This window comes from Molossus molossus, unplaced genomic scaffold (genome assembly GCF_014108415.1).
Source record: "Molossus molossus isolate mMolMol1 unplaced genomic scaffold, mMolMol1.p scaffold_m16_p_20, whole genome shotgun sequence".
In the NCBI taxonomy this organism is placed as follows: domain Eukaryota; kingdom Metazoa; phylum Chordata; class Mammalia; order Chiroptera; family Molossidae; genus Molossus; species Molossus molossus.
The window spans coordinates 44,487,668-44,505,990 of NW_023425356.1; the positions used below are offsets into that span (position 1 = coordinate 44,487,668).

The 18,323-nt window shown below is 58.1% G+C and overlaps 1 protein-coding gene across 1 annotated transcript in view; it reads right to left on the reverse strand.

The window, feature by feature from the left end:
• Nucleotides 1–1,052: 1,052 nt before the first annotated feature.
• LHX4 (LIM homeobox 4) overlaps nucleotides 1,053–18,323 on the reverse strand; it is a 41,932-nt gene continuing 24,661 nt past the window's right edge. Inside the window, exons 3-6 of the mRNA XM_036273103.1 lie at nucleotides 8,660–8,862; nucleotides 4,528–4,682; nucleotides 3,966–4,137; nucleotides 1,053–1,903 (exon numbers count right to left, since the gene is read on the reverse strand). Coding sequence (XP_036128996.1) covers nucleotides 1,509–1,903; nucleotides 3,966–4,137; nucleotides 4,528–4,682; nucleotides 8,660–8,862 — 925 coding nt within the window. The 3' untranslated portion in view covers nucleotides 1,053–1,508. The remainder of the gene's footprint in view (nucleotides 1,904–3,965; nucleotides 4,138–4,527; nucleotides 4,683–8,659; nucleotides 8,863–18,323) is intronic.

Sequence of the window (18,323 nt, forward strand, 5' to 3'; positions counted from 1 at the left end):
TCCCCCTGGCTGACTTCTGGGGTGCACATGGAAAACCTCCTAACAGACAGGGGTGGCGCGCAGGGACCATTCACCACGGTATTTCCCACCCAAGTGCAGGGCTGGCCGCTCACACAGCAGGGGTTGCCCTTGCCCTTGCCCTTGCCCTTGCCTCGGGCTTGGGGATGTGCTGTTGCAAACCCGCAAGCTGAAAGCTGGCACTGCCACTGGCCAGAGAGCTCCCCTTTCTGAGCAAGTGCAGGGCTGGAACACCACACGGCCTGGCATGAGGCCAGCCAGCAACCCAGACACCGGAGAGGTGCGTGCAGCCCAAGGACCACTTGGAACCTTCTGGACAATTTTAAGGCTGCTCCCTAAATGACTCCTTCCAACCAAGATGGGCCAAAAAGCACTGCTAGTCCTTGGAAGAGCCAAGACTGTCCTCCAACTGAGTCCGCTAGCACAGCAGAGAAAGCTCTGGTCTGTAAAGGGCTGGGGAGGGCTGGCTGCCGGCGGGGGTGGACTTGCAAACTCATCTAAACCAACTCCCTCAGAACAAACTCCAGTATCATTCCGCCCTGCAGGAGGGGCACTCGGGGAGGTCGGCATCTGCCGATTTGGCTGAATGGACTGCACGTTTGGAATCCAAATGGGTCTACAAATGTTTTCACTGATTGTCGTTCTGGTCTCTCCATATTTTGATCATTTTGTAACCCACAGCCTGTCTGGTGGAGTAAATGATATGAGCAAATTAAAAAGGCACATTGTGCTCCGAGGGGACTCATCGGGCAGTCGCTGTGATGGTCCAGGGCCACTCAGCTCCAGCCTCAGAGTCACCTGCAACAAAAGCCACTTCTTGCCATCAGGGATGGATGCAGTGATGTGGATGGGATTTCTCACAAACCCAAACTGACAGATACTCTCTGGCCTGGACTTCTGGAGAGGGAAGAAGTCATGTTTTCACAGCAGAGGAACAAGGAGGGGGGGGTTCAATATCAAACTGTGGCCATCCAAGCTTCCGCTGACCTTTAATAAGTGACCTTTTTATTTTGAAATTTAGGGTTCGATAAGGGTGGTCTGGAAATCACATTTCTTATGTTTAAGGGCTGTGATGTCTCTGCCTCAGGAATCTCAGCTCTGGCGAGAGCAGTGGTTTGGGAAGCATCTCATGAGACACACCAGGTGGAGCAGAGTTCCCAAAGGCCAAGGTGGCCTCCCAGGCACCTGGGGCTACCAAGCATGGAGCAGCCAAAGCCTGCAAGCAGGGTGGGGGAGGGGGCCATAGCAGCACCCTAGCGCTCGAGGCTCTGCGCCTGTGCAGTGTTCTGAGCAGAGGCCGCACCCCCATCCTCTCCCCAGGAGAACAGTGCCCTAGGGTGGTGCCCTCCTAGGGATCAGCAGAGGACTTCCATTGAAAATAATGGAAATTCACATTGGCGCACTTTTGATCCTAAAAAGGCAAGTCTCTTTTGATCCTTGAAGATACTCTCTCAAGCCAGAAGGACAGGTAGGTCAGGGAGGACAGATGCTTAGAAAGGAGGATGGTCCATTTCATCGAGCCAGGAGGCTGGGCTAGTTGGAAAGTCGGGACAGCCTACACTGCTCCCGGTGGAGATGTCGGAGGTGGGTCCCCCGGCCATGGCTCTCAGCGTCTGGCTCACTCCCTGTCCTGCATGCGCAATGATGCCCAAATTACTGTCCACCGTGTACTCCAGCCCATTGAGCAAAGGAGCGTGGGCTGGCAGGGACGATATGGAGGATGGAGACTGGGGGATTCCATAGGGGCTCCCATCCCTCAAGTCCTGATAGCATTGTCCTGTCCCGTCCATGGAGAAGCTCCCATTCATTAACTGTCCGCCTGTGACGTCCCCCACGTTGCCATAAATCCTATTGGTGTGGCCAAGTTCTGAGAGAATTTGATCCTCTGTGGACAAAAGAACGGAGATTTATTGTCAGCGCCAGGACTTCCGTGGCCCCGTTTTTCACAACCTAGGAGCACACATGACCAGGAAAGAAGCCGGAGGACGACAGCTGTCTCGCTGCCAAGCAGGGGTCAGATACCAATGCGACAGTCAGCCTGACACCCAGAGACTGACCCAGGTCAAGGGGGAAACACAGAAGAAACACCTGCAGGGACTAAACTCCTAGGACCCAGAAGGCTGGACAGTTTGGTGAACGTGTTGGGCCCGTATTGCTCATGTACTAAGATACTCAGGCTCTACGGAGGACCGTGAAGGCCTTTCATCACGGTGGAAACCTCGTGCTGAGCGGGTTTCATCTGAAAGCTTTCAGGCTGAGTCAAGTGCTTGGGTTGGTTGGCTGGGAAACAAGCAGGCCCAGAGGTAAGGGGAGCTAAGAACCACATTTAGACCTGGGTACAGTGTCCTTCTGGTCTACCTGGGAAAGCCATTCAATATCAAAGGACTTGGTTTCTCTACCTAATAAGGTCTTCACTTGGGACAGTGTTGACTTGATTAAGACAAATGGACCTTCTTGTTTCTTAGAGAATTTCATTAAGGGGAATCTAATGAGATCTTTGCCACCTGGAAGGAGTCATCTCTCCCACAGAGGTGTGCAGTTTTTAGTCTTCAGAAATACAGGAGAGAGCAGTGATGTATCATCTTGGGGACCCACCTGCACCCACCAGAAAGGAGCTACAAAACAAGACTGACCATCCTTTATGTTCCTGACGTTGATTTCAGCAGCTCAAATGAGATAAAGTAGCTCTCCCAACCCTGCCAAGAGGCCCAGGAGGTGAGCATAGGCCCCTGAGCCGTCCCCAGGGCCCCAGGAGAGACGTCCAGGCTAAGCTCCAGTCCCCTCGGGTCATCATGCTCCTGGGGGGCAGCTGCTCCTCTGCCCCAGAGACTTTTCTGTTCCCACCCGGACCTGTGCATCAATTCCTATCCAGGCCTCCCCGGACTGGCCTTCAACCCACCCCTTCTGACGACCTGCCCCCATTCCGCCCATGAATTTGAAGAGGAGGGCAGAGGAGCCCATGCCCTTTAAAGGGGCAGGAAGATGAAGGCTCAGCTCCAGTAAAATGGTCACTATTTGGCCTTTTGCCTACACCTGTCGTCTCATAGGACCAGGGCCCTCTGTGGGAGCCACAGGCTCCCCATGAGGACAACTGGCCCTTCCAAATGTAAAAGCGCTGGGCTTTCCCCACACACATCTAGAGTCCTTTCTGTTCATTGATCCCCACAACACTGTGACATGGGCAAGGATGTGGATACTCCCCATGTAAAGGTGGAGAAACTGAGGCTCAAGAGAAGTGACTCACTGTGACAGAGCCACACTGAAACTCGATTTCTGACCCCAGCTCAGTACTGTCCCTTCCCCCACAATGAAGGCCTTCCACATTTGAGGACTCCGTATAGGAGAACAGTTACGGCTACGTGCAAACAGCCTAAGGACTCAAAACCTGCAGTCATTTGCCATGTTGCTGCTGCACCGACTTGAACTTAGCGCATGCTGCAAAGCGGCTGTGCCTGGGGGTGGGGCAGGGTGAAGTGTGCAGAGGGGAGGGGTTCCACGAGGCTGGTCTCCATCTCCCATGCACTGCCAGCAGTGATTTCCCAGGGCAAAAGGCCTGGGGAGCCACCACCAGGAGAGGAGAAAGGGGTCACTCTAGGGGATCCTGGGAGGGAGCCAGGGCCCCTGCAGAGGGGCTGAGGGCACAAGCTGAGACCCAGCTCTGTTCACCGCTGCATGGCTGGTGAGGGAGCCCCCAGTCAGCAGGAAAGGAGGGGAGGCCTTGGGGCTCATGGTCCTGGGGAACCCAGGTTCCACACCTCAGCAGTAGAGCTCTCGCTTTCTTAAAGGGCCACTGCCACGTTCCCCCACCCACTGCTGCCAGTCGCAGGGGAGCGCCTGTGTTCAGGGGGGTTGTCAAGGCCTCAGGAAGGTCCCTCCTGAATGTCAAGGATCACTGCTTCGCAGAGGCCCCTCCGAAGGCCTGGGCATCGCCCCTGCAGCCCGCTCACCTCGGAAGCTCAGCTCGCTGTCGCTGACCCCGCAGTCCTCGGCGGAGCTCTCCTTCTCCTGCTTGCTGCCCGCCCGGCCCCTCTTGACGCTCTTGTAGAACTGCCCCCAGCGGTGCCGCCCCGCGTCCTTCTTCAGGCGCTTCTCCTTGGCCCTTCGGTTCTGAAACCAGACCTGCCACACAAGCACAGGGGACACGCTCGGGGGTGCCCACCCGAGCCCGCAGCCCCCAGCGTCCCCGAGACAGGTGGCTGGCGACAGGGACTGAAGCCTCAGCATCAGCAGAGTTTGAGGCCAGAGTGTCACGTGCCCAGGGCTCCCTCTGCTGAGCCTCAGAAACCTCTGTCCGATTTGGCACATCCCCAGGGTCATGGCCCCAGCCCAGCTTCCCGGGAGGGTCAGTGACAGGTCCCCGTGCCTCCTCACGTAGTGGGCAACACAGTCTGGCCCAGAACGGCCTCCGTCCCTGCCCCTGCCCCTGCCCCTGCCCCGGCCCCGCAGGGGTGGCGCTGGGCCCCAGATCCAGGTGGCAAAGGAGTCCGGGGCGGGTAGCCGGCGCCTCACCTGTACCACCCTCATGTCCAGGCCGGTCTCTGAGGACAGCTGCTCCCGCACGTGCCTGGCAGGCTTCGGGGAGTTCTTGTAGGCGTTCTTCAAGGTCTCCAGCTGCTTGGCCGTGATGGTGGTCCGGGGCCGCTTAGCTCCTGCCTCCGAGTCATCTGCAACGAAAACCCCTCACTGGGTCTCGGCCCGTCTCCTTCCCTGACGTAGTCCTGCCTGCCCTGGGCGGGCAGTGGGACGAGGGGTGGACGGTGGGTGGAGAGGCCCGCACCCTGGAGCCCATGCTGCCCACAGGCCTTCCGATCACTGCCAGCTCCCTGTCCCCTGCCAGCCGACAAGGCTCTCGTCAGCCTGGAGGGGTCCAGTCCCACACATCTCCCTGTTACGTCTGATACTCTGGTCGGACATCCTTGGGAGTTATTACCGGCGCTGGGAAGGTAACGACCAGAGTGAATGAGGTCTGGGTTCGGGGCTGCCCAGGGCCGGCTTCCTCCCCAGGGCTCCCTGGGCTCATGGCAGGGGTGGCCCGCAGTCACTAGCCATCTACAAAATGTTCGTAAATTATGGGTCAGAACCCACTGCTGGGTTGTAAAGTCCATTCAGTGGATTAGAAACTTTTGAGGAAATGAGATGGACAGGCTGGGCTGGGGTAGGTGAGGGCAACTACTGTTTCGTGAACCTGGTTTCCTGTTCGCTGCAGAGATGTGCGTGCGAAGTTGAGATGACGTGAAATGAGTTTCTTACTATGGACCACAGTCCAAAATTTGGGGGGAAAATACCAGCCATGGGTCAAGTCCACAACTGTGTCCCTGCCCTGTGGGCCCTCGCTGCTCCCTCCTGTGCCCTCAAAAGGGTCTCAGCCGCATTCCTGCCTTCCTCTCTCTGTTTTCCTTCCTTTCCATTCAAGGAAACCCGTCTTAGGAACAATCATAGAAGCCAACATGGTGTGGCTCAGTGGTTGAGCATCAACCCAGGCACTAAGAGGTGGCCAGTTCGATTCCCGGTCAGGGCACATGCCCAGTTGTGAGCCCAATCCCCAGCAGGGGGCATGCAGGAGGCGGCCAGTCGATGTTCTCTCTCATCAATGTTTCTCTCTCTCTCTACCTCTCCCTTCTTCTCTCTCTAAAATCAATAAAGGAAACAAAAATTTTTTTAAACAAAAAAACTTTAAATTTTGTTTTAAGAAATCAGTCCTTCTGCCCATATTTATAGAGATGCCAGTATGACAGCACCTGATGTGAATATAAAATAGCACACTTTTTAAATACCTACACAGTCTTATTCATAAAATGTGAAAGAATGAAACCACCAACAAAGTTCAATTCATCGAGGATTGCTTAATTGTGAAGCAGGGCACCCTGGTGAGTGAGACGCTGCCTTCACCGCGGCCAGACGGCAGGGCCGGGGACCCCGGCACCCTGGCTGGAGGCGCACGGCGTCTGCCCTGCTGTCTACGTGCACAGGGCTCTCTTCTTGCGATTATGGGGGCTATTATGCTGTTATTTTAACATTCACTGTTATTATAATTTAAAATCTTCTTTATATCCTATAACAATGTCATCCAAGTATTCATTAAGTAGCAGTGGTCGTGCTCGTGCTGAAAAATGTACCCAAAAATCAATAACTTTGGTACGGAAGTTAAGTGTGATAAAACGCTACGAGGAAGGCCAAGCAAGACCATGGTACCCAAGCTGTTAATTTAGGAGAGAGCATTCTGCGAGGTATTAAGAGAGAGTGCTGAGAAAATAAAAAGTAGCATTAAGGCAAAGATACATTTCACCGGTTATGGATTTATGTACATCCCTCCCTTACTTTTTACATTAATTCCTATGGGAAAATTAGCCTTATAATATGTTAGTTTTGAATTATGCAGGGTCTCCTAGCACTTGTCCCTGGCACAAAACGCAACTCATTATGTTGAAAATGCAAATATCCAGGGAGATGTAATAAATGAACAAAATCATTCACACGAAGGTACAAATAGCTGATATTAAATCCTTTGTTGTAGCACGAGGGAGGGGACGGTAAGCCTGAAAGAGGTGTAGATTAGCGGGGAGGAATTAAAACGTAAAAAGAAAGAGCCAAATGTCCCAGAGCAGACAGAGACCCGCTGCCCTCAGCATCACCCCGATTGCCCAGGGTGGAGGAGCCACGGCCCCTGCCTCGCTGACAGCGGAAACAGGAGGAACCGTCAGAAATACCGCGTAACCTTCGGCGCCTCGGAAACCTAACGCGGCTCCACCTGCCGGTGTGCGTGTCTCCTCCACGCTGGTCTCACCCTCACTAACATCCCAGCCCACCTATGGTCTCCTATTTACACCTCGGGAAACAGCCCTGTGTGGCAGGCGCTGCTGTTCCCCATGGAGAGCTGAGAAGGGACCTCGACTGAGCAAGTGACCCAGCAAAGATGCCCACCAGGTTCTGACACTAAGTCCAGTGTGTCGCCATGGTCCCACAGAGGTCTGCTGCGCGCAAGTAATCGCCTATGTTAGCCCCGCTGCATCGTTCCCGCCTGCCCAGCGGGCCTCCCCTTCCCTGAACCACCCACGGCGGCGGTGGACACTAGGCCAGGAGTGCTCAGGGCCCAGAGGGGGCCCCTGACAATAAGCAGCAGCCGCCGGCCCCAGGGGAGCTCGTGCAGGCTCAGTATCTAGTGAAGGGCATCAGAGACCCCAGGGCAGCCTGGGATCTCGCAGTCCATCTGCTTTGATGGTTTATCCCTGACAAGATGCCCTAATCTTCCGTGACATCATAATTGACTTCAAAGCCACAGCATCGAGTGAGTCGTAAGGAACGGGAGCGGATACATACATTAAGGGAGAGCGCCTGGGGAAGGGTTTATGGAGGCCCTGGGAAGAGGAGAGGAGAGACTACAGGCCTGTCCACCCCGAAAGGCCGAGCTGGGGATGGTGGGAGGAGAGACGGGAGGTCCCCGACTCAGCGCCCCCGGAACGCCTCCCCACCTTCCGCCAAAGCCAGGCTGGGCTCCAGCTGGCTCACCCTGAGACCACTCTGCCTTCTCACCACTGCAAACCCTTTATTTTGAACTGCATGTATTAAGCAGAAATCTAATGTCTCCATGTAGTGATCAGATCTGTATAACATACGTGTGGGGGCCCAGGAAAGTTCTAGAAGAAGAGACATGAAATTGTTCATTTTTGTCCTCCATCAAGCCCAGAGCTGTCCACGAGAGCTGCTGTCCACAGCGACCCCCTGGGTTGGTAGAGACCCCAGTCGAAGGCAAACAGCCTTGGTGTCTGTGGGTACGCACATCTGAGACGCCCAGGCTGGGTTTGGCCAAATTTGGAGCCAGCTGTGAGGGGCCAGGGCGGGCTGCAGGACGGGCAGTCGAGCTCGGTCTCTCTGAGGGGAGCTCAGAGGAGTGGGGGGTCCAAGCCCAGTCTGGGCTCCGGAAAGACCTGGGCTGCCCAAGAACATGGCATTGGAGGGCAGGAGCAGCTGCTGCCTCTCTGCCGGGTGAGGCGGATTTCCCGGGTGTGGCTGTGAAATGCTGGGGCCTGACACCAGGGTCCACCTGGGCTTCTGCTGCAGACCAAGGACATGACCCTGAGGTGGCCGGGAAGGGTGGTGGGTGGGGTGGGGGTCCCAGCTCAGTTGGAGTCTCCCTGAATGTGGGCCCTTGCTCGAGGGCTTTGGGGACGTGAGGAGTCATCGGCCCTGAGTCCCTGCCTCTCCGAGCCCACGGGCTGAGAGGCGAATGGGGCACACTGGGTCTAAGCTGACCTTCCAAGGTGACAGGCCAACGCTAGGGCTCTCGCCGGCTAAAGCCTTTGAAGTGTGGGGGTGCTGAGGCAGGAGTGCCCCCAATGTACAAGGCCAAGGAGCAAGCCCCAGGGTCCACTGTAGACGGAACACCCTCCCAGCCCAGCCCCAGGCAAGGGGCCACCGAGACAATGACACAGGTCCCTTCCTGAGCCGTGTGGATGACAGGTGCGCCCTCGTAACCACACTGGATTACAGCGCCCGCGAAGCCAGCAAGCGCTGAGGGGCTGGGGCTTGAGAACGGCCTGTCCCTGTGGAGACAGGGGTGGCCCTCCGAGGAGCGGTGTGAGCAGCTGAGGGACTCGGGCACAGGCCCCAGGAGGGGCCCCGGCACCCGGGGCGGCGCGTGTACCGTTCTGCTTGGCCGTCTCGTAGTCTTCCTTGCACACCAGCCGCCCGTCCTCCATGAGGTAGAACTCGTCCCCCGTGGCCAGCTGCCGGTTGCAGATGATGCAGGCGAAGCAGTGCAGGTGGTAGACGAAGTCCTGCGCCTTGCGGACCACCTGGGTCGGGGGGATGCCCTGCTGGCAGGCCGTGCATTTCGTGCCGAAGCGCCTGTCAGGGCGACACGGAAGGATTAGGGCACGGGGGCTCTCCGGCTTCGTCCACTCCCCATCGGCCCCTCTCCCACCCCACCACTCCGGGGTGTCCACGGACATCAGCCCCCGGGCCACCCAGTGCTTGCCATCTGGTCCTCCGGCCTCCAACTGGCCTCACGGCTTTGGGTCCAGGCTCTTGAACCACAAAGTGAAGGGGCTGGATCGGAACAAGAATCCCCAGTGCCTTTCAAGGGCTGACACCCTAGGGCTCCCAATGGCCCTATTAACACCCAACAGTTCCCCGGGGCTAAGTCCCCTCGAGCAGGCGGGGTCACCGTCCGCCTGCTGGCTTCTCCAACTCTACAGTGAGGCCTAGGGGACCGGCCCACGGGTGACGGCGCGTGCCCACGCCACTGTGCGGCCGGCCGCCGGCAAGCTCCTCGCCCAGGCGCCCCACAGAGGAGCGCGTGGCCGGGACAAAGTGCGCGTGGTGTCCACTCTGGAGCCCCGAGACCCTGCACTTGGGCAAGAGAGCGGGCTCTCTCTCCCCTCTGCTGCCTCGCCCCTTCATCGGCACGACCAGAGCCCCCCCATAGCCTCCATCCCCTCCCTTGCACAGCCCGAGACGTGGTCGAGGTGGGCCCAGGAGCACACTTATGTCCCCGCACCAGCCAGGGCAGGAAGTCTGCAGGCCTGTTTGGAAAATGCTGCTTCAGACCCCTCCCTGGTCTCCACCTCTCTGGACCGGCTCCCAGGCGAGAGGAAGGGCATCCGACGCCCTGGCCGAGGTGAGGGAGGGAGATGTGCACATCTCAAGAACAGAGTCCGGCGGGTCCCTTATGCTCCTGTCCCCATCTGGCCATGGACACAGAGCCACACCAGTGGCCACAGAGGTCAGCAGGGAATTGGGGCCAGTGAAGACATGGCGATGGGGGGCACTCCGCTCCAGGTGAGCCTTCCCCGCTTCAGGAGGGAGGCGGGAGGGGTGTGGGAGGCAGGGGCAGAGTTTAAAACAGCAATCAACCTAATTATTCATGACATTTCACACAGCACAACTTTATCTTCTTCAGGATGAAAGACTTCGCCTAATGGATCTGGGGAAGGTTTGATTTTAATGGTCCTTTTAACTAATGCTTATAGGCAGCCTGATTTCCCCTGAAAGGACAGTACATATTTCATCCACATTAATACCAAATAAATTAATTATGGTCGTGGCTATCATGATGAATCCCAGATTAATGCAGAATGATGGGCCTCTTATGCAGTAATGATACCTGCTGGGGGGCCGGAGGGGCCTGGAGCAGGCGAGGCCCGCTGTGGTTTCAGAAGCCCCCTCCCAGGAACATGTGTCACAGAGAAAAATGGGGGGTCTCTAAGTCTAGATGAGTAACCCCGAAAGAGCCAGGAGTGTGGCCCGGGGTCCTGCTCTTCTGAGAGGAGACCTGAGAAGTGTGCTGGGGGCTGAGGCGTTGGCCTGAAGGCCCGCGGGGCTCCGAGCTCCCGGAATGGCTCTTCGTTCCGCTGGGGGAGGAAGGATGCACGGGGCAGGCAGGACAGGGCTCTGTAAACCATCCCAAGTTGTTCAAAAGCATGTATCTGGGGCGGGGGTGGGGGCTGGGCTTCCAGCAGGTTCTCAAAGGGGTCCAATCCCAAGACTTAGAGTCAGCATTTATTGAATCATAAATCAGAGAATAAACTAGCCTGTCTTCAGGGGATGTGCACAGAAATGGCTAAATGTGAGTATGGAGAACAAAGTATGCTTTCAGTTCTAGAAAGTTCTGTACCTTCCAGGACACAGATGAGAACCAAGCTTCCTCAACACCCATTATCCAATCACATTGCCTGTATTACAGAGGAAGGCGAGCAGGCACCAGCTCTGTCCTGCGTGGGTGTGTGGGTGCACGTGGGTGTGCGTGGGTGTGCGTGGGTGCACGTGGGTGTGTGTGGGTGCACATGGGTGTGTGTGGGTGCGCGTGGGTGTGTGGGTGTGGGTGTGTGTGGGTGCACGTGAGTGGGTGTGGGCGTGGGTGAGAGTGTGGGTGTGCGTGGGTGGGTGTGGGCATGGGTGAGTGTGTGGGTGTGCGTGGGTGTGTGTGGGTAGGTGTGTGGGTGTGAGTGTGGGTGTGCATTAGTGTGTGGGTGTGCGTGTGTGTGTGGGTGCGCGTGGGTGAGTGTGGGCGTGGGTGAGTGTGTGGGTGTGCGTGCGTGTGCGTGGGTAGGTGTGTGGGTGTGAGTGTGGGTGTGCATTAGTGTGTGGGTGTGCGTGTGTGTGTGGGTGCTCGTGGGTGAGTGTGGGCATGGGTGAGTGTGTGGGTGTGCGTGCGTGTGCGTGGGTAGGTGTGCGTGTGTGGGTGTGGGTGTGCATTAGTGTGTGGGTGTGCATGCGTGTGCGTGAGTGTGTGTGTTTGGGGGAACAAAGGGGAAGGAAACCTGGACAGCATGTGTTACCAGAGTATGTTTTCAAAATGCCTGTAGTTTTTGTATCCAGTCCAGGCCAATTCCCACAGCAGGTGTTCAGAATAAAACAGCACCTCATCATGCTCACTGCAAACCCCCCATATAAACCCCCAAAACCCAGGGTGCACACGTGGAGCCAAAGCAGCCCCAGAGAAGAAGTGGAGTTCTCCAAAAAGCAAGTCCTATCTTGTCACCAAAAGGTGGGGGTGGGGCAGAGACCAAAGTGGGGGAAGGGCTGGGGGGAGACTCCAGGACAGGGCAGACCCCCCCACCCCGGAGCCTCCCCCACACAGCGGGCCACACTCTCGCCACCACGAGGCAGACGGTGGCTTTCAGTAACCAGAAACCCAGTTGACACCAGCGCCCCAGAGACATGAAAGATAACGGGGGTATAAATTTAATCTACATACCGACAGTGATTCATGCGTGAGGGTGGCAAGTGCACAAGAAAAATGAAAAATAAATGGACTTTTCCACCAGCGTTTTTTAGCAATTGAAGCAATTTTCCTGATTGTGGGATTTATACCGATGGCAAGTGGAAGTTGCTCTTATTACCTTGCTCCTCTGGAACACAGCCAGTGGGACCCTTGATGGGGACCAAGTGCACTCCCTCGGCCCACAGGGCTCCCCGCATGGGCAGCCCCAGGGGCACCCCACCCCACTCACAGCCAGTGGACCTGCAACAAGGTGCTGTCCTGTGGGGCTGTGTATGCGACCAAGACACTGGCTCGGAGCCTCCGGACCTCGGGCCCGCCAGAGCCACAACCACCGCCGGAGAGGCTGCACAGCGTCCGTGACAGGCATCGTGAGCCGGCCGTGGTTAAACCCCTGGTCCAAACGAGGTCTCACTGTGAGCTTGGCTGCCACACAGAAGCAAGTCTAACCAACCTGACCAAACATGAAGGGTGCTGGGTGCGGCCGGGGCTGGACTCCCCGGGCCATCCCCGCACCCTGTCTGAGCACCGGCTGTGTGCGGGCCCTGCCGCCTGTGGTCAGCCCCGTGGGAGCAGCCGGAGGGTCGGCATCACTGCCCCCAGACCAGCACCACCGGCCACGCCCCGGCCCTGCCAGTGTGGAGTGGGCAGCAGGGGTGAGTGCGTGAGCCCTGGACTCCGAGCACGTGTCCGAAGCCCTCGGGGAGGACTCAGCCGCAACTCCTATCGGAAGCCCTTCCAAGAAGGGAATTAAACCTGGCTGACAGGAGGCCCCCGGTGTCCCAAACACAATTACCTTCCCCCTTGCGGTCGTCACCACACTCATGTCACACAGGCCACCTGAGTGCCCCGCCTGACAGGTGATACCTTCCAACAGATGAGAAACAGGCTGGGACTGGAGGGCCGGCCGCAGCTCACACCAGCAACGAGAGAGCCGGTTTGAACTCGGAGCTCCTGACCGAGCTGGCACACGGCAAATGGCCGCTGAGAAGGCGGCCCGGAGCCCTTACCCTAGGCTGGAGCTTGAGTGGAGGGCACTGTCCCCTCCAGTGTCCCCAGCTGCTCTGAGCCACTGAGCATAAAGCTTCCAGCCCTGAAATTCAGGGGCTGCCCTGGGAACCTTCACCTCCTGGGGTGTCCACCCCAACACACCCACAGTCACACCCCACTCACTACCTTCAAGCTCCTACAACTGGATCAGGAGTGGGGGGCCTGGGCCTGCTGGCGGGGGACACCAGACATCACTGTGACATTCCGGGGCTGCTCCTGACCCCGGGAAGGGGCCAGGCATGTCCTTGTGCTCAGCCTGAGCTTCCCCCTGCCCGGACACTTGTCCACCCCTCCTGCTCTGGAGCGGCCTGGAGGGACCACGCTCGAGTGCAGGGTGTCTAGTCCTGCAGGAAGCGCACTGAGCAGGCCTGCAGGCACCACACCCTCCAGAAACAGGTGCACACAAATCATGCGCCACAGGTGTTCTGGCACATTCCCGGCTTCAGGGTCTGTCCTGTGACCAGGCCAGGTACCATATTCTGGTCACCGAAACTGGACTGATGAAAGCAGCTCCCGTTCACCAAGCACCTGCTGTGTGCCCCATGGGTACACGATCTCACTTACCCTCACCATCAACCCTCAGGCCACGCCCGCTACCCTCCTGGTGGTCACTGCCACCCAGCACTGCCCCCTCATCCCTGGGTAAGTCAGCTCCTGGCTCACCATCCCCGTCACTGTCCCTCCTGCCGTCACCCCCTTCCTGCCCCTACCCTCTCAATTCTTTGACCTCTTCTCCGGGAGGTCACGGCCTCCATCCTAAGTCACCCACTCACTCCCGCCGTCTTCCACAGACCGCATTGCTGCCAAGCACAGCGGCTTCTCCGGGAACAACGTCCAACCTTCCCAGGTCCAGCCACCGCCTCCTGTCCGGCCAGCTCACCCCCTGAAGCACCCAGATGCTGGGATTCTGCAACCTGCGGGCGCCTTCACCCTTTCACTGACCCTCACCCCCCCTCCGGGCCTCGCTTACCTCCTTCTCCAGCTGAGAGGCAGAGGTCCGTCTCACCAATCCCTCCTTACACACTCAGCTCCCTACCCCAGTGTCAGCCTCCACCGTCTCCACCGTCTCCACCGTCTCCACCGTCTCCACCGTCTCCACCGTCTCCACCGTCACCACCGTCTCCACCGTCACCACCGTCTCCACCGTCTCCACCGTCTCCACCGTCTCCACCGTCACCACCGTCACCACCTTCTCCACCGTCTCCACCGTCTCCACCGTCTCCACCGTCTCCACCGTCTCCACCGTCTCCACCGTCTCCACCGTCTCCACCGTCTCCACCCCCACTGCAGGTCTGGACACGCACCATCTCGCTGACTGGGCTCGCTTAAGATTCACACTCCGGACCTCAGGAGCCCCTGGGAAACCACAGACACCTCCCTAGTCCACTCACTCTCCCTCCCTCCCACCTTCTCCCTCCCAAGCCCCCCACCCGTCTCAGCTGGGGGCCAGCTTCCTATTTTCCCGGAGAAAAGAGAACTCTCAGCCCAGACCTGCCTCATGCTCCCAATCCTGTCCACACAGCCACCTGCCCGCCTGCCCTCCGCTTCCTACAGCCGGACTGTCCGTGCTCCTGGGCAGGCCGGCTCCCACCTGGGCAGGGTCCATCCCTTCTCGCTGAGTAAGACGATTCTTCCAGCAACGGCCCCCTTTGCTTCCCACGTCATTAATTTTCCTCTTTACAAGATCCTACCCAGCAGCGTGAAGATGCTATTATTCCTGCCACTTAAAAGTCCCTCTTCTGACCCCCCATCTCCCTCCATCCCCCACCCAGTTCCCTACTCTCCCTAGAGCAACACCACTCAAAAGAGGGGCCTCCAGGCAGGGCCTCTGCCGCCCCTGCTCCTGCTCGTCTCTGGAATCCACTCTGGTGGTTAATTTTATGTGTCAAGATGACGGGGCCACGTGCCCCCAAACGTGTGGTCAGACATTCTCCTGAGTGTCTGTGAGGGTGTGTGGGTGAGATGAGCACAGGAATCAGCAGACCCACTGAAGCAGATGTCCTCCCCAGTGCGGTGGGCACCACCCATCAGTGAAAGGCCTGCAGATCACAAGGCAGGACCCTCCCAGGATTAAGAGGGAGCTGCTCCTGCCCGACTGCCCAGAGCTGGCACATGGGTCTTGTCATAGCTTCAGACTCGAGCTGAAACATCAGCTCTCCCTGGGTCTCAAGCCTGCGGGCCTTTGGACTGGCGCTTACAGGCTCAGCTCTTTTGGGCTCCAGCCTGCTGACTGCAGTTCATGGGGCTTCCCGGCCTCCCAGTCATCTGAGCCAACCCTACAATAAATCTCCTCTCTCTCTCACAGGCACACGCACACACGCACACGCACACACGTGCACACACCCTCCCCTGACCTTTCCATAGCACTGGCTCCCTGCCTCCCTTCTCCTCAGGACACTGCCCTCCCTGGGCCTCCGGACCAGCCCTCCCAGCTCCGCTCCTCCTGCACAGCCTCTCCACCACCACCCACACCGCCTCCAGCCGCACTCGCGGGACGGCACGCCCTCTCCAGTCCAGACCCCCGCCTCGCTCCAGGCCGGTGTGTCCCACAGCCTGCTCAGCCTCTCCACCTGGATTCCAAAACCAAACTCCTGCGCTTCCCCAGAATCTGCTCCTCCCAAGGTCTCCCCAGCTCTGAGAAGGGTGATTTCACTCTTCTAAGGAGGCCGAAAGCTTTGGACACCCTCCTCTGATCTGTCAGCAAGTCCTGTTGGCTCTACCCAACATGACATCAAGAACTGGACCACTGCTCACCATCACTGCTGCCTCCTGGGTCCGGCACCGTCACCCCTCACCCGCAACTGCCTCCGGACAGACGGGTCTCCCGGCTTCAGCTCTTGCCCCACGTCCACTCTCCACAGTGGCCTCGGGGATCCTGGGTCAGACCAGCCCACGCCCCTGCTCCAAACCTTCAGTGGCCACCGTCTCGCTCCAAGCAAAGGTCAAGGTGCCTTTCTGGCCCTTATCAACTCTCTAGCCTCTGTTCAGCCACTCGGCCTGCTCCCTCGCCCGGCCACTGGTTCTTCAGGCCCAGCTCTGCTGCCTCAGCTAGGGACACCTGCCGGCCCCTGCCTGTTCCCAGGCCTCCCCGGCAGTGAGCCTGCCCTGAGGGTGTTCCTGGAGCAGCTCCCCCCCCAGCACCTCCTTTTCCCCTCCAAGGTGAACTACTAACCTACTCTCCAGTGGGACAGGGGGCTGCATCTGTTTTTCTCCAGCACCCAGAGCAGAGCCCGACCCAGGCTGTGTGCTCTGTGAATACTGGTGAATAAATAATGAATGACCCGTGCTTACGGCATTAATATGTCTCCCCCTGTTTGCAGATGAGGAAACAAGTTCCGAGAGGTTAGGTAACACGCCGGAGGCCTCAGGGCCGTGAACGGCAGACCTGGGGTTTGGACCCCATGCTCCTCCTTGCTCTTGGCCGGCAGGAGGCAGCCAGTGGGGGCCAGGCCAGGCCAGGCCCGTGCTGCCTCCCGCGCGGGGGAGCTGCCACCGCACAGCGCACCATCCCAAGGAAACAAAACAGTGCATAACTTACTTTTATGCTTTAATTGCTTGGCGGTGATTTACGGCAGGCTGTATATTTCTCTCCCAGCTGACACTTCCCTACATGTATTTCTTTTATCTCTCAGCACACTTGACAGGTAAGTTGCTGATATTTACTGTTACTGTATGTACTAATATTTCCAGCATATATCAGCACCGCAGCCATGTCACGGGCACATAAAGTTCTGCCTGAGAATGGTCAGCCTTCTCCAGACGTTGACAGGGGCCACAGATGGCCTGACACCAGAGAACGTTAGAGCCCGGGGGCGTGGGGACACAGCCTGCCCCCTTGCACACACTCCCGACCCCACCTCCCGGGCCCACCAGCACTGCCCCCCAGTGCTCTGCTTTTTATTGGGGGTTTTAAATATGTTTTTATTTCTCATGAGCGTTCAATATTACTTTGAGATGAATGCTACTGAAAAAGATTTGGAAACAGTGACCTGGTCCAACCCCCTCATTTAATACAGACGGGAGCTGGGGCCCAGAGAGGGGTAGTGATTTCCCCAAGGTCACACAGCTCAGTTAGTAGCAGAAAAGAAGTCAGAGCACAACTCTCCTTTCCCTCAGCCATGCTTCTCCTTCCTACTGGGGGAGTAGGGCCAGACCCTCTTCCGGAGAGTCCAGCTCCCTCCCCTAATTCTTGTAAGCACGCGGTAAGCACGCAGCATGTACCAGGCGATGCCAGGGGAGCTTCCCATTTAAACCGCACGACAGCCCTGACAGGTAGGTGTATTCCCTCTCGCGGCGGGGACAGGCTGGGAGCTGGGGCTCCCTGGCCCAACCACGCTCTCCCTCCTTCCCATGCTGTCCTCCGGGCACCTGCACTGCCCTCCATGCTCCAGGCCTGTCCTCCTCCAAGGCCGCAGCTCAGCAGTTACCAGATTACAGAGCACAAGAGCCACCTGGGAGGTTTGCTTAAACGGAGAATCCACACTGTTAACAAGACCCCCACGGTGTCCCTGGTGCGGCTGTTCCAAGGACCACTCTTTGGGAACCTTGTATGAAAGGTGCTCCACCCCTCAGGTGGCATCTGCCTGCTGAGCCTTGGGTCCCTGCGACCTCAGGACTCACTCTCAGCGATGGTGTGGCAGGCGCTGTGACAGGCAGCAGCACAGACATTGGGGGGCGGAGGCCCCGTCTGACCCCCTCCCTCCACACCCAAGCTCACCACCGTGCTGATCCACCACATCCACCAGAGCCCAGACTCCTCAAGTGAGGTTTCCTGGGGTACAGACAGGTCCCAGGATCCCTGCGGCAAGCCCGAGACTGGCTGTCACAGCCACTCCCCGCCCCGCCCCATGTGACCTCGGCCAGAGAGTCACAGGGAACCGGGTCAGGCCAGATCATTGCGGGCCCTTGAATACTAAGCTCGGAAGTCTCAGGAAGCCATGCGGGCAACGGGCAACGTGGCTGGGGACCGGCCTGGCAGGAAGGCTGAGGCAAGGACAGCAGAAGAGGAAGCTTCCAGGTAGGTGTGGTGACAGGCGCCTGAGCGAGGACAGAGACAGCGAGGAAGGAAGAGAGGGCATTTGGGAGGTGGTACCCTGTGCCTTGGTACCTGAATGGGGTGAGGGGAGGTGAAGGATAAAGAAGGGGGCGGGGCTTCTGCAATGAGAACCGGACTGAGCTGCTGTTTTCCTGGGATAGAGAAGCTGGCCCACACCTTCCGCTCCCACATCACCTGGATCCCTCTTTGCTTGGGGACCCCATTTCCACAGCCCAGATGCCATCTGACTCCCAGGCTCATTCGCAACTATTTGGTTCCAACAGATTCCCCTAAGGCAGCCAAGTCTCCGGGATGCAGGTTCCACAGATGTCACAAGGCTGGGCTGGGAGGGCAGGCAGGCAGACAGTCCGCGGACTCATCACCCCTGATATACAGCCTCGGGTCCCAGGGGGAGCCACACTGCTAAGTAATTGCTTCTGCCTTGATTACCGGCCTTCGCCGATGACTGTGGGCCTGGTCCCACCAGTGCGTTTGAATCTT